Below are 14,867 nucleotides of genomic sequence, written 5' to 3' on the forward strand. Positions count from 1 at the left end.
ATCCATCCATCCATCCATCCATCCATCCATTTTCTTCCGCTTTATCCGGAGTCGGGTCGCGGGGGCAGCAGCTCAAGCAAAGCCGCCCAGACCTCCCGATCCACACACACCTCCCCCAGCTCCTCCGGGGGAACCCCAAGGCATTCCCAAGCCAGCCGAGAGACGTAGTCTCTCCAGCATGTCCTGGGTCTTCCCCCGGGCCTCCTCCCGATGGGACGTGCCCGGAACACCTCTCCAGTGAGGCGTCCAGGGGGCACCCAGAAAAGATGCCCGAGCCACCTCAACTGGCTCCTTTCAATGTGGAGGAGTAGCGGCTCGACTCCGAGTTCCTCCTGAGTGACCGAGCTCCTCACCCTATCTCTAAGGGAGCGAGCCACCCTGCAGAGGAAACTCATCTCGGCCGCTTGTACTCGCGATCTTGTTTTTTCGGTCATGAGCCAAATCTCATGACCATAGGTAAGGATCAGAACGTAGATCGATCGGTAAATCGAGAGCTTTGCCCCCCTACTCAGCTCTCTCTTCACCATGACGGTCCGATACAGCGACTGCATCACTGCAGATGCTGCACCGATCCGTCTGTCGATCTCACGCTCAATCCGTCCCTCAAATGCTTATATATATATATATACACAATGTATATATATATATATATATATATGTATATATGTATATATGTATATATATATATATATATATATATATATATATATATATGTATATATATATATATGTATATATATATATATATATATATATATATATATATATATATATATATATATATACGAGGTCTGTCCATAAAGTATAGGTCCTTTTTATTTTTTTCAAAAACTATATGGATTTCATTCATATGTTTTTACGTCAGACATGCTTGAACCCTCGTGCGCATGCGTGAGTTTTTCCCACGCCTGTCGGTGACGTCATTCGCCTGTGAGCACTCCTTGTGGGAGGAGTCGTCCAGCCCCTCGTCGGAATTCCTTTGTCTGAGAAGTTGCTGAGAGACTGGCGCTTTGTTTGATCAAAATTTTTTCTAAACCTGTGAGACACATCGAAGTGGACACGGTTCGAAAAATTAAGCTGGTTTTCAGTGAAAATTTTAACGGCTGATGAGAGATTTTGAGGTGACACTGTCGCTTTAAGGACTTCCCACAGTGCGAGACGTCGCACAGCGCTCTCAGGCGGCGTCATCAGCCTGTTTCAAGCTGAAAACCTCCACATTTCAGGCTCTATTGATCCAGGACGTCGTGAGAGAACAGAGAAGTTTCAGAAGAAGTCGGTTTCAGCATTTTATCCGGATATTCCACTGTTAAAGGAGATTTTTTTAATGAAAGACGTGTGGACGGGTCCGCGCGTCGGCTCGCAGCCGCCGCGACGCTCCGCCACAGGAAAAACACCTCTGTTGGAAGCCTTAAGGACAAGTTGGAACATGTCCAGCTGTTAAACAATTTCTCATATACTCACTCCACTGAAAGCCATCAAAAGCCGCCTGGATTTTACAAATGGTTATCAACACGGAGGTGTTTTTCCTGTGCCGCCGCACCGCGCCGGCTGCGTCCCGACGCGCGGACCCATCCGCACGTCTTTCATTAAAAAATCTCCTTTAACAGTGGAATATCCGGATAAAATGCTGAAACCGACTTCTTCTGAAACCTCTCTGTTCTCTCACGACGTCCTGGATCAATAGAGCCTGAAATGTGGAGGTTTTCAGCTTGAAACAGGCTGACGACGGCGCCTGAGAGCGCTGCACGACGTCTCGCACCGTGGGAAGTCCTTAAAGCGACAGTATCACCTCAAAATCTCTCATCAGCCGTTAAAATTTTCACTGAAAACCAGCTTAATTTTTCGAACCGTGTCCACTTCGATGTGTCTCACAGGTTTAGAAAAAATTTTGATCAAACAAAGCGCCAGTCTCTCAGCAACTTCTCAGACAAAGGAATTCCGACGAGGGGCTGGACGACTCCTCCCACAAGGAGTGCTCACAGGCGAATGACGTCGCCGACAGGCGTGGAAAAACTCACGCATGCGCACGAGGGTTCATGCATGTCTGACGTAAAAACATATGAATGAAATCCATATAGTTTTTGAAAAAAATAAAAAGGACCTATACTTTATGGACAGCCCTCGTATATATATATATATATATATATATATATATATATATATATATATATATATATATAACAAATAAAGTAAAACAATTTGATGTACGAATAATTTTAAGCATTTTGCATACACCAGTACCTACCCACAAATATGTAGGACTGCTTTTTTGCATTTACGCAATATCTCTAAAATTAGAAAGGTCTTGTCTCAGAGTGATGCTGAAAAACTAATTCTTGCATTTATTTCCTCTAGGCTGGACTATTGTAATTCATTATTATCAGGTTGTCCTAAAAGTTCCCTGAACAGCCTTCAGTTAATTCAAAATGCTGCAGCTAGAGTACTAATGGGGACTAGAAGGAGAGAGCATATCTCACCCATATTGGCCTCTCTTCATTGGCTTCCTGTTAATTCTAGAATAGAATTTAAAATTCTTCTTCTTACTTATAAAGTTTTGAATAATCAGGTCCCATCTTATCTTAGGGACCTCATAGTACCATATCACCCCAATAGAGCACTTCGCTCTCAGACTGCAGGCTTACTTGTAGTTCCTAGGGTTTGTAAGAGTAGAATGGGAGGCAGAGCCTTCAGCTTTCAGGCTCCTCTCCTGTGGAACCAGCTCCCAATTCAGATCAGGGAGACAGACACCCTCTCTACTTTTAAGATTAGGCTTAAAACTTTCCTTTTTGCTAAAGCTTATAGTTAGGGCTGGATCAGGTGACCCTGAACCATCCCTTAGTTATGCTGCTATAGACTTAGACTGCTGGGGGTTCCCATGATGCACTGAGTGTTTCTTTCTCTTTTTGCTCTGTATGCACCACTCTGCATTTAATCATTAGTGATTGATCTCTGCTCCCCTCCACAGCATGTCTTTTTCCTCGTTCTCTCCCTCAGCCCCAACCAGTCCCAGCAGAAGACTGCCCCTCCCTGAGCCTGGTTCTGCTGGAGGTTTCTTCCTGTTAAAAGGGAGTTTTTCTTTCCCACTGTCGCCAAGTGCTTGCTCACAGGGGGTCGTTTTGACCATTGGGGTTTTTCCGTAATTATTGTATGGCCTTGCCTTACAATATAAAGCGCCTTGGGGCAACTGTTTGTTGTGATTTGGCGCTATATAAATAAAATTGATTGATTGATTGATTAATGCAGGTGTTCTATGTTGGTGATAAACTGACTTGAAAATCGAGATGAGATAAACATTTACAAATCGGGGTACAGCTTGCAGTGTCCTGGATGTGCACGTAGGAACACTTTACCTTGTAATGGCTGTTCAAAGATGATATTTAAGGACAACTAAACTTAAATAGACATCATGACACTTTGCATAATAAAAACATAATAATTTAAATGTTATTGCGTCACAAAACTGATGTCGTACCTCTGGATGGTGCCACGTCGTCATCATAGAAGAGATCAGACAGAAAAGTATTGCTAACGTCGGTGGAACTGCAGCGCATGGTCCCATTTTCACAGTAGCTACACACAAGCAAAGAACAGCGAAAATGAATGTACCCGCATCAGTGAAACATGGCTTATAGTGTAGATTCTGCACATCCACTGACCAGATGCTGCTGTGATCGGCGTAGACGTCATTGGGCTGGTAGATCTGGCCGTCGTGCAGGCAGGTGCACAGGTCAGCTGTTAGGCATTGTCCAGAGTCACTCAGGTACTGTCCAACGGGGCAGAAGCAACCCTCCTCACAAACCCTCTCCTGCCCGCACCCTGCTTCATACCCAGACAGCGAGCGACACGTACGGTCACACGAGCTCCCACAGGCCTCGTACACCCGCCCGCCGCTGCACTCCAGCTCTGCAAAACAAGTGTTATAAGAATTATTGTTATGAAGAAATAAACCCACCTAACCTTAATTAACCTCTTCGTTATTTTGTTGGAAAAGAATATTCCTGCATGGTTTTACTGAAACGTGTCCATGCCGGTGTGATTGAATCAAGGCCAAACAAACAGACAAATGTCTGTCGCTTATTATCATTTGAGTGTTACCACAGAGCGAAGGAGATCTCCAGCTGAGCAGGACTCCTCTGGCAGCACAGGCAGCTGCATACGCCGACAGAGCAGAGCAGAGGCACCGCTCACCGTCCACACATGCACACACGTCATAACGGCAGAACCGCTGGAACGGTCCTGGGTTCACCAGGAAATGACACGGGCTGAACACTTCAGACATCATCACAGAGCACGCCTCTTCTGCAAAACGCACTGCAGGGAGTCGGAGGGTGCTAGAAGTTACTGTGTGGTCATCTCTGTGGAGAGGTCAGTGTGGAGACGAATGTGAGTACCTCTTTTGGGGTTGACAGCACATGGATCTGTCTCAGGTCTACGGATGGTTTCACAGTCTCCATTGATCCTCCAAGATTGGCCAAATGTTTGAGGCCCTGCCTCAACCAGCCCAGCATCAGACAAGAAGTCATCACCTTGGTTACCATTGTAGTTTCCACAGAGACCGCAGGTCTGCCCCGCCCATTTTGTTCCAAGCTGAAGATGTACACAGAGGGTTTAAAGTCACCAAGCGTTTCAAACATTTGACCAAAACTATAACACTTGACCTGTATTTGACAGACCTTTAAGAGCACTCGGCCCCGCCCATCCCAGTCCAGACGAAGGTCATTTCCAAACTTTACACGTACTGATGACTGAACAGTTCTCTGGATATGCAGATGGCCTGTAAAATTTCATATGTGGGAAATCCAATTGCATTTACCTCAATCTGTAACGTTTTAACAACAATCTAGTAAAAATTTAGCATGTATTTCACAGTTTTAGACAGCTAATAATGATAACAACTTCCATGATGAAAAAACATTTTTTAAACATGCTGATTATGCTAAATGGCTTGTAGATGGTGTTTTAAAGACTAGAGAGCAAATAAAATGGTCTTTTATTTTACTTCAGGATTGTCAATTTTCAACCTGGTCTCATGGCAAGTCGTGATTCTGCAGCACGAAATATACATTAATCTACTGGTTCGTGACATTGTGACGCAAAGCGGCTCATTTTCATCACGGCAGCACAAATTCATTCTGATTCATTCCGTGATGCTGCAAAAAGTTAAAAGTGAAGGGGGGGGGGGTCGGGTTGGTTATGGTTAGGGTGGTGGGAAAGAGTAAAATTAGGTTATGGTTAAGGTTAGGGTTGGGGGTAGGAGTAGGATTAGTAATAGTGAGTTAAAAAGAACCCCGTCACGAAAATTTGACTAATTTCACCACAGGAGCACAAAAAACAAACAAACAAACAAAAAGCGTGAGACTGCGCTGCAATTTTACAGTTAAAAAAAAAACATTCTTTGTCCAGTATGACAGAACCAGCCACAGTCTCATGCTTTTTTTTGTGCCCCTGTCATGAAAAGCACCCCATTTTTGTGACACTTTTTTTAAACTATTTATACAGTGTGGTAAAAAAGTATTTAGCCAGCTCCGGATTGTGCAAGTTCTCCTACTTAGAAAGATGAGAGAGGTCTGTAATTTTCATCATAGGTACACTTCAATTATGAGCAACAAAATGAGAAAAAAAAATAATCCAGGAAATCACATTGTAGGATTTTTAAAGAATTAATTTGTAAATTATGGTGGAAAATAAGTATTTGGTCAATAACAAAAGTTCAACTCAATGCTTTGTAACATAATCTTTGTTGGCAATGACAGAGGTCAAACTTTTCCTGTAAGTCTTCACCAGGTTTGCACACACTGTAGCTGGTATTTTGGCCCATTCCTCCATGCAGAGCTCCTCTAGAGCAGTGATGTTTTGGGGCTGTCGCTGGGCAACATGGACTTTCAACTCCCTCAACAAATTTTCTATGGGGTTGATGTCTGGAGACTGGCTTGGCCACTCCAGGACCTTGAAATGCTTTTTTCGGAGCCACTTCTTTGTTGCCTGAGTGGTGTGTTTGGGATCATTGTCATGCTGGAAGACCCAGCCACGTTGCATCTTCAATGCTCTCACTGATGGGAAGGAGGTTTTGGCTTAAAATCTCACAATACATGGCCACATTCATTCTTCCCTTAACACAGATCACTTGTCCTGTCCCCTTTGCAGAAAAACAACCCCAAAGCATGATGTTTCTACCCCCATGCTTCACAGTAGATATGGTGTTCTTGGGATGCAACTCTGCATTGTTATTCCTCCAAACACGACAAGTTGAGTTTTTACCAAAAAGTTCCATTTTGGTTTCATCTGACCAAATGATATTCTACCAATCCTCTTCTGGATCATCCATATGCTCTCTGGCAAACTTCAGATGGGCCTGGACATGTACTGATGGGGGACACGCCCGGCACTGCAGGATTTGAATCCCTCACGACGTCGTGTGTAGCCCTTGCTACTTTGGTCCCAGCTCTCTGCAGGTCATTCATCAGGTCCCTCCATGTAGTTCTGGGATTTTTGCTCACCATTCTCATGATCAATTTGATCCCACAGGATGATATCTTGCGTGGAGCCCCAGATCGAGGGAGATTATCAGTGGTCTTGTATGTCTTCCATTTTCTTACAATCGCTCCCACAGTTGATTTATTCACACCAACCTGCTTGACTATTGTAGATTCACTCTTCCCAGCCTGGCGCCCATCTACAATTTTCTTCCTGGTGTTCTTCGACAGCTTTTTGGTCTTGGCCATGGTTGAGTTTGGAGTCTGACTGTTTGAGGCTGTGGATAGGTATTTTTTTATACAGATAAGTTCCAACAGGTGCCATTAATACAGGTAACAGGTGGAGGACAGAAAAACTTCTTAAAGAAGAGGTTACAGGTCTGTGAGAGCCAGAAATCTTGCTTGTTTGTAGGTGACCAAATACTTATTTTCCACCATAATTTACAAATAAATTCTTTAAAAATCCTACAATGTGATTTCCTGGATTTTTTTTTCTCATTTTGTCTCTCATAATTGAAGTGTACCTATTGAAAATTACAGACCTCTCTCATTCTCTTCTCAGTAGGAGAACTTGCACAATCATGGACTGACTAAATACTTTTTGGCCCCACTGTAATCCTCCCCCTTCTCCAAACTCTAACCATAACCATAATGTAAATGTGTCCCTTCACTAACCCTAAGCATACCCCCCCGACCCTGTCACCCCACAAATTAATTTCAAATTGCTGTGATTGGGTTGGTTCAGAACATACTGGGCAAACAATGTGTGGAAACATTTAATGACAAAGCGACAAAATTTCTAATAAATATATCGTAGATAAGCAAAATGTGTAATCACTGTTCACCTTAAAAAACAACAACAACAAAGAATTTTTTTAGGGTTAGGGTTAGATTTTTTTATTTTTATTTTTTGCAATGACAGAAAAAATGGTTTTAATAATTTTGCAATTTTATGTATAAAATATAACTGTGCTGATGTTGTTTTGTGTAGGGCAATTCACCTACAAAGAAAAGTTTTTTTTTACTTATTTGTTTGTTTTGTGTTATGTTTTAAAATAACAATAAATATAATAATAATAATAATAATAATAATAATAAATAAGTGTTATTTGATTAGGTATGTCTGGAAATTTGAAATTCAAAATAAATGTTGAACCACTGATGAAAAAAGGATATCTCAAGTTACATTTTTATCAAACTTCATGGGTGCCTAAAACTTTTACAATGCAAAATAGATTATTATTAATGCTGTTGTTGTTGTTCATTGTTTGTTGTTGGTGGTGGTGTAGAGCACAGTTGGAGGCTCTATCAAGTGTACAGCTGTCGTACCATGATGCATTGGGGCCTGGATGTCCATGCCATTGACAGAGACCACGCCTCCGTGCTTTAGCTTCACTGTCATGTCGTCCAGAGAGGACAGACTGAGCGTCACAGAGCGTGTGCACACAGCATCCTGATCATCTGCACACTGACAACAAACAAACATACTACAAATGACAGCTCACGGTATGCAAATCAAAGATCAAATGTGGGGCTATTTGTCACATTGATTTTGTAACATAAAAACACTGAAGTACAGAACAAAATATTATCAAGACATTATTACCTGCACGCTCTCGATAATGACAGAAAACTGTCCGTCTGTGCAGTCCCTGGCCAGCAGATACTGACACTGGCCAGTAAAGGTAAAGAACTTATTGTCAAATGTCTTGAAGTGTGATTGGCCCACAACCAAACACTCGCCTACAGACACACAAACACACAATTCCATTAATGACGAGTTGTGTTCATCAAACTGTCCATGTGTGCGATGGCTCACCAGGGCAGCCTTCATTGGTGCACTCCCAGGAACCGTGACGACACACACTGCAAAAGAATATATTAAAAAAGGATTTAACAAAGAAGAATGTTATTTTGGCCTTGTGTACTGTGCATTTATTGTTGTACACATTTTGCCTTGTCACCAGGTGTTGCAGTCCTGAGAGATACTAGATCCTGGAGGGAAACGTCGCCCCATGTGCACACAGGAACACTGAGATGTGTGTACACAGTGATTGCCATCCAAAACCTTTCCCACTGCAACATATGAACACTTCCTATTAGAGCTACACACACACACACACACACACACACACACACACACACACACACACACACACACACACACACATCATGGAGCTTTACCAGGACATGTGCAGCCATCTACACACTCTTCTTTGCAGACCTCCTGGATGTTGAGACTCTGGCAGGTTGTGGAGCAGGACTTGATGCATTCACTGTACTGCATCCCAGTAGGACATTTGGGGACTATCCACACACACATATTGAGATTTATATTATCAAATCATCAGCTGTTATAATCCTACGGAAGCATATTGCATTCACTTGATAAATTAATTTTTTGGTTTGTTTTTCGGAGTAATTTATTTTTGGTTTGTTTTCTGAGTCTTTTTCTTTTTTTTTTGGTTTGTTTTTCTGAGTAATTTATTTTTACATTTGTTTTTTGACTATTTTTTTTATTTATTTTTACTATTTCTTGAGTCACCACGTAGCCAGCCTGAATGCATTTCAAATGCATCATCGTGTATCCATGGAGTATACTGTATCTGTCCAACTGATCCTGGCGAAAAACTGCTATGTCTAGCAGATCTAAATGGGCTTTCCTTCTGAACAGCCGCAAAGTCCTCAGCTGTCTGCGTAGAGTCGACAAACTAATGATAATACAGCTATATGACTTAAAGACATTAAACTGAACAATGTCATGTTTGTCACCAAATCGAGCTCTCAGTGAATGAATGTGTCTTCAAATGCTCTCTAAACTCAGAAAAAATTGGTCCAAAAAACTGAAGAAAAAAAAATTCAGAAAATCAGGAAAACAATTACTCTGAAAAACCAACCATAAAAATAAATTACTCTGAAAAACAGAAAAACTCAGAAAAACAGAAATAATTATAAAAAAAACTGACAAAAAATAAATTACTCAGAAAAACAGAAATAATTATTCCAAAAAACAGACAAAAAATAAATTACTCAGAAGAACAGAAATAATTATTCCAAAAAACAGACAAAAAATAAATTACTCAGAAGAACAGAAATAATTATTCCAAAAAACAGACAAAAAATAAATTACTCAGAAAAACAGAAATAATTATTCCAAAAAACAGACAAAAAATAAATTACTCAGAAGAACAGAAATAATTATTCCAATTGGCAGACAAAAAATAAATTACTCAGAAAAACACAAATAATTACTCAGAAAAACTAAATCAAAAAATAAATTTATCAAGTGAATGCAATACGCTTCTGTTATAATCTCCTAATTGATTGACTGATATAGAAGCTTACAGCATTGGCTCTCCTTTAGCCAGCCATGCAGCAGTATCCCATGGGTGTGACACGTGCGGGCGTATTCCAACAGCACTGAGCAGTAGCAGTCTGAGCCCTGCCTCTTGTCGCAGTGACACGCCGCCTCCTGGCACAACACCAGGAAGGCCTCAGGAGAGACCAGGTAAGCACAGCGCAGGAACACACTGGAGGTCTGCAACACACTGCAGCCTGACAGAATCTACACACACAAAACAACACAAACACACAGATTGTGTTGTTGTGGGTTTTTAGAAACTTCATTTCAGGTTTCCTCACGCTCGCTGACTGACTTCTACTTTTATAATTTGTTCCCCCCTCTATACAGTTCTGAACTTATTTGAGTTTTATTATTTTTTAAAATTTCATTTAGTTTTCCATTTTATTTTAAAAAGTTTTCAATTTATTAATTTGTGCCCATGTGCACACTGTGCAGACACGATCCTGTTACATCTCAGACATCAACACTCAGAGAAATGACTCCTTGGATGGACTCAATTCAGTTATGAGCAGGATTTCCAACTAATAAATATAAGTAGCCCCATCTCAAATAAAGCACATCCATGCAAAATAACTTAATTTAATTTAGTTTGGACTACACATATTTATTAGATGGAAATCTAATCCTGTGAGTTAGTTTTTTTGAGTGAAGTAAAGGACAACCTGAGTAGTACTTGGCTGGGAGGCCCCCTTAGGAAGACTACGGGCTGTCCTGTGTTTCTTTCACTGGAATTGTGTCAGGAAGGGCATTCTGTGTAAAATTTAAGTGGTAAATGGACTGCATTTATATAGCGCTTTTCCATCTGCATCAGACTCTCAAAGCACTTTACAATAATGCCTCACATTCACCCTGATGTCAGGCTGCTGCCATGCAAGGCGCCCACTATACACCAGGAGCAAGTAGGGGATTAAGGACCTTGCCCAAGGGCCCTTAGTGATTTTCCGGTCAGACTGGGATTTGAACCGAAGATCTTCTGGTCAAGCCCAACGCTTAACCGCTAGACCATCACCTCGCCCAAGAAACTTGTACCAAATCCTCATGTAGATCTCTACTGCATCTGCTGTGGAGACCTCAAGCCCCTGGTGCAAGCTGATACAGGAAAAAAATGGAATTTGTCTTCATATTGTGACATTTATTGAATGAATGAATTTTATTTGGCACACACATACTTAACAAAAAATCTTGTAAAACAAAAAAAAGGCAAAAGCAAAGGCTTATAAACACCCACCCTTTTTATACCATTTACTATACACACACACACACACACACACACATATACACATATATATATATATATATATATACACACTGATAACAACAAATACCAAAAAAGTAAAAAAAACAAGCACAGACAATATAGATTAATCAGTGAACTTAAATATCTCAACAAAACAGAACAAACAACAGTGAAACGCACAATCAAAAAACAGTAACAACCTCAGTTAACTTAATTCTTCATACTATAACAAGTAATTATATTGTTTTTATAAAGTATTTTAAAGCCAACTAAAGTACCAGATAATTGAATGCAATCAGAACAGCTATTCCAGATTTTTACACCTTTTACAAAAACACAGTGACTTTTTACAGTAGTTTGAGTCTTTACTTTATCAAATACTAAATACTTTATTCTTGTATTAATTAATTTTTTGTTGTGTTACTTTGGCTATTCCATACAGTTTAACAAAATATTGTCTTTATGTTTGAAAAAATAAATACATTTAAAAAAATTGTTTTTATATTTTATCTTTCTATCTTACATTTTGATTTTGTAGTTACACTTTCCTTGACGTTATTTACAGAATTTTTTTTTTTTTTTTGCATGGTTTTTTTTCACCGTGTGTTACATTTAATGACATCCTAATGGGATCAGAGTGTTTGAGCGTAAACACAGACTGTGACTTGTCCTCTCACCGTGGAAGTCTCTTTCGTGCTGTTACAGGATTGGGTGGGTGCTGTGACTCGTCGGCACGCCTGCCTTGCTCCCTTCACTGCCCATGAATTTGCAAAGTCATAATTGTCCTCTGTTATAAATCCTGAAATCACAGACACACTCACACAGATTTTTCTTTAATCTCATCCTACCACTGCTCCCTTATTTGCTTTCTTATCCTTATCTTTTCCTGTTCAGGACTGTTAATCTTCCTGTTGATGACTACTGGTGACGCAAATCATTTCCTAAACTCCTCTTATAACCAGTTCTCTCTCTCTACTTTCAGTCTTATATATTCCACACGTCATGTCCAGGATATTGGACATTAACATACCTTCTTGTGCGGTATATTCATCAGCTGCCACAGAGTTGAAGTTGCCACACAGTCCACAGGTGTGGTTGGCATGGTTTTTGGACAGTGTCAAGGCGATGTTGGCATCACTGTCAATGGTAACAGTGAAGCTAAACTCCTCACTCCAGAGTTTGAAGAATCCCAGCTCGGATCCCGCAAACACAGCATGCGAGGCATATGGCAGTGACAGTCTACACAAATGGAGACATGATGTCAACGGTGTCCATAAACATCTGCTGTCCATAAAGTCACATTCCTTTACCTCTTGTCTCCTTGTGAGAGTTGTCCATCAACAGACAGGTGTAGCTCAAAGGCATCCCCCAGAAAGAGAGTGATCCCTGTTCTTTTCCCGTTCACAAAATCACCTGTGGAACCAAGATATTTGTTCTATGAAAAACACTCACACCTACGTGCAATGCAATGTCCAAATGTTCTTAATAAATAAATAAAGCACGCTTATAGTGAAGAAGATAAGTATGATTTCTGGCCAGAATTGTTCACTTGGTGATGCAAGCATCAAATTTGGTATGAATGTTCTTCATAAATCAGTGTTTGAGAAAAAAGTGCTGGCCACTTGAAAATCCAATATGGCGGGCAATTAATAGGGTTAATAGGGTTTTAAAAAGGAATAGTTTGCACCATGTGTCATGCTCAGTTGTCACGTTACAGGGTAACATCTGTCACATGCCACAGAATCCAGTGGACGTCGACATTGTTTGACATTTACTTTGCAAACCAAGCATTCAACACAGTCAAAACTATTCCATTTATTAATCCTATTAGTTCAACCAATAATTTGCACCACGTTTTACCAAAATTGGGGCAACTTTAACTTTTGACTCCTGTACAAACTGAAATTGACCTTTGTCACCATTCTTGCTGTTTTTATCCCATAACTCCAGAACATTCAGTCATAGATCATCCAAACTATACCTTTTTGCAATCTTTGTGATCAGACAAATAATATGGTATAGCTTTCAATATGATTGGAGCATTTTTAGATTTTGACCCCTGTGCAATTCTTCATTGACCCCTACCTGGCTGCCATATTGGATTTTCAAGTGGCCAGCACTTTTTCCTCAAACACTGATTTATGAAGAACATTCATGTCAAATTTGATGCTTGCATCACCAAGTGAAGGATTGTTTCAGTTATCTGCTGCACTATTAATTGAGTAACTGAATGCAGGATTTTGTAAAGTTATGGAGATATGGCCTTTGCATCAAGAATTTATTTTATACACACAAACACACACACACACTACTATAAGCAACAGGTTGGTCGTCGTGGTGTTCCAAGGTTCTTGGCACAATATCACCTGGTTTCTCCACTTTTCTCTTTTGTCAGAGTAGTCAGGCCTCAAACTACCAGCCTTTATGTTAATGGGCCCCCTGAGGTGTCCTGTAGGAAAGTGAGGGCAGGGGTCTCAGGGACCAGAGCCAATGCAATGCACAATCCAGTCTCTATGTGGCAAAAATAGGAGGTGCATCCGCATTCTTGACATTACATCAGACCTGTTTCCAGTGGGTTTTTGACTGTGGCAGGTCCGCCCCTTGTCACCAATCCTGTTCATGATTTTCATGGACAGAATTCGAGGTGCAGTCAGTGATTGGGGGTGTCCAAGTTTGTGACCTCAGAATTGAATTTATTTATTTTGTAGATCATGTGGTTCTGTTGGCTTCATCAGACAGTGACCTCTATTGTGCACTCGACATGTTTGCTGTGTGAAGTGACTGGGATGAGGACCAAGACCTTCAAATCTGAGAACATGGTCCTCTGATGGAAATGGGTGGATTGTCCACTCTGAGTTAGGGGAGATAAATGGACTGCATTGATACTGCACTTTCATCATGAAAGATTTTACAGTGATGCCACACACACACACACACACACACACACACACACACACACACACAAAAGTCAGGCCGATGACATGCAAGGCACTCACTACACATCAGGAGCAAGTTGGGGATTAAGAACCTTGCCCAAGGGCCCTTTGTGACTTTCCAGTCTGACTGAGATGTGAACTGAGGATCATCTCGTCAAAAGCCCACCACTTGAACCACTTGACCATCATCTCCCAGAGTTATTGCTCCAAGTGGGAGAGTTCAAGTATCTTGGGGTCTTGTTCACTGGTGGGGGTAACTGGGAGTGTAACATCAATAGATGGATTGGAACTGCATCTGAGGTCCCGCAGACACTGTACCAGATGGTCATGGTGAAGAAGAGCTGAGCCAGAAGATGAGGCTCTAAATTTACCAGTCAACGTATGTTCCTATCCATAGTAATGACTGAAAGAACAAGGTTCTGGATACAAGCGGTGGAAATGAGGGACCTCCGTAGGGTATCTGGGCTTCTACTCAGGGACAGGGAGAAAAGACTATCCAAGAGGGACTTGGAGTAGAACCACTGTTCCTTTGCATCAAAAAGGAGCCAGCTGGAATATTTTGGACATCTAGTGAGGATGCTCCCTGGTCGTCTCCCTAGGAAGGTCTTGCAAGCATATCCGACTGGAAGGAGTCCCTGGGGAAAGACCCAATATATCAGGATCACATAGAAAGAGTTCCAGGACTTGGCTGAGGATCGGGATGCGTGGGCAGCTGAAAATAAATGAGTGATATTACAAAGGTCTGATGGGATAAAAAACAGAATTTTAACCGCTCTCCTTCATAATAATGGTTGGTTGTTATATAAGCAGACAAAGGTGTACTTTCAGAGTGTTCTTACAGTTTTTGTTTTTTTATT

The 14,867-nt window shown here is 41.1% G+C and overlaps 1 protein-coding gene across 1 annotated transcript in view; it reads right to left on the reverse strand.

Moving 5' to 3' along the window:
- Positions 1–14,867, reverse strand: part of vwf (von Willebrand factor) — a 69,865-nt gene that overhangs the window by 52,311 nt on the left and 2,687 nt on the right. The window contains exons 4-17 of the mRNA XM_034176570.1: positions 12,385–12,487; positions 12,105–12,313; positions 11,752–11,873; positions 9,819–10,038; positions 8,658–8,780; positions 8,438–8,549; positions 8,293–8,339; positions 8,080–8,216; positions 7,803–7,941; positions 4,674–4,774; positions 4,392–4,587; positions 4,096–4,311; positions 3,657–3,903; positions 3,473–3,570 (exon numbers count right to left, since the gene is read on the reverse strand). Of these exons, the coding sequence (XP_034032461.1) occupies positions 3,473–3,570; positions 3,657–3,903; positions 4,096–4,311; positions 4,392–4,587; positions 4,674–4,774; positions 7,803–7,941; positions 8,080–8,216; positions 8,293–8,339; positions 8,438–8,549; positions 8,658–8,780; positions 9,819–10,038; positions 11,752–11,873; positions 12,105–12,313; positions 12,385–12,487 (2,070 nt within the window). The remainder of the gene's footprint in view (positions 1–3,472; positions 3,571–3,656; positions 3,904–4,095; positions 4,312–4,391; positions 4,588–4,673; positions 4,775–7,802; positions 7,942–8,079; positions 8,217–8,292; positions 8,340–8,437; positions 8,550–8,657; positions 8,781–9,818; positions 10,039–11,751; positions 11,874–12,104; positions 12,314–12,384; positions 12,488–14,867) is intronic.

This window comes from Thalassophryne amazonica, chromosome 8 (genome assembly GCF_902500255.1).
Source record: "Thalassophryne amazonica chromosome 8, fThaAma1.1, whole genome shotgun sequence".
NCBI classification, from domain to species: domain Eukaryota; kingdom Metazoa; phylum Chordata; class Actinopteri; order Batrachoidiformes; family Batrachoididae; genus Thalassophryne; species Thalassophryne amazonica.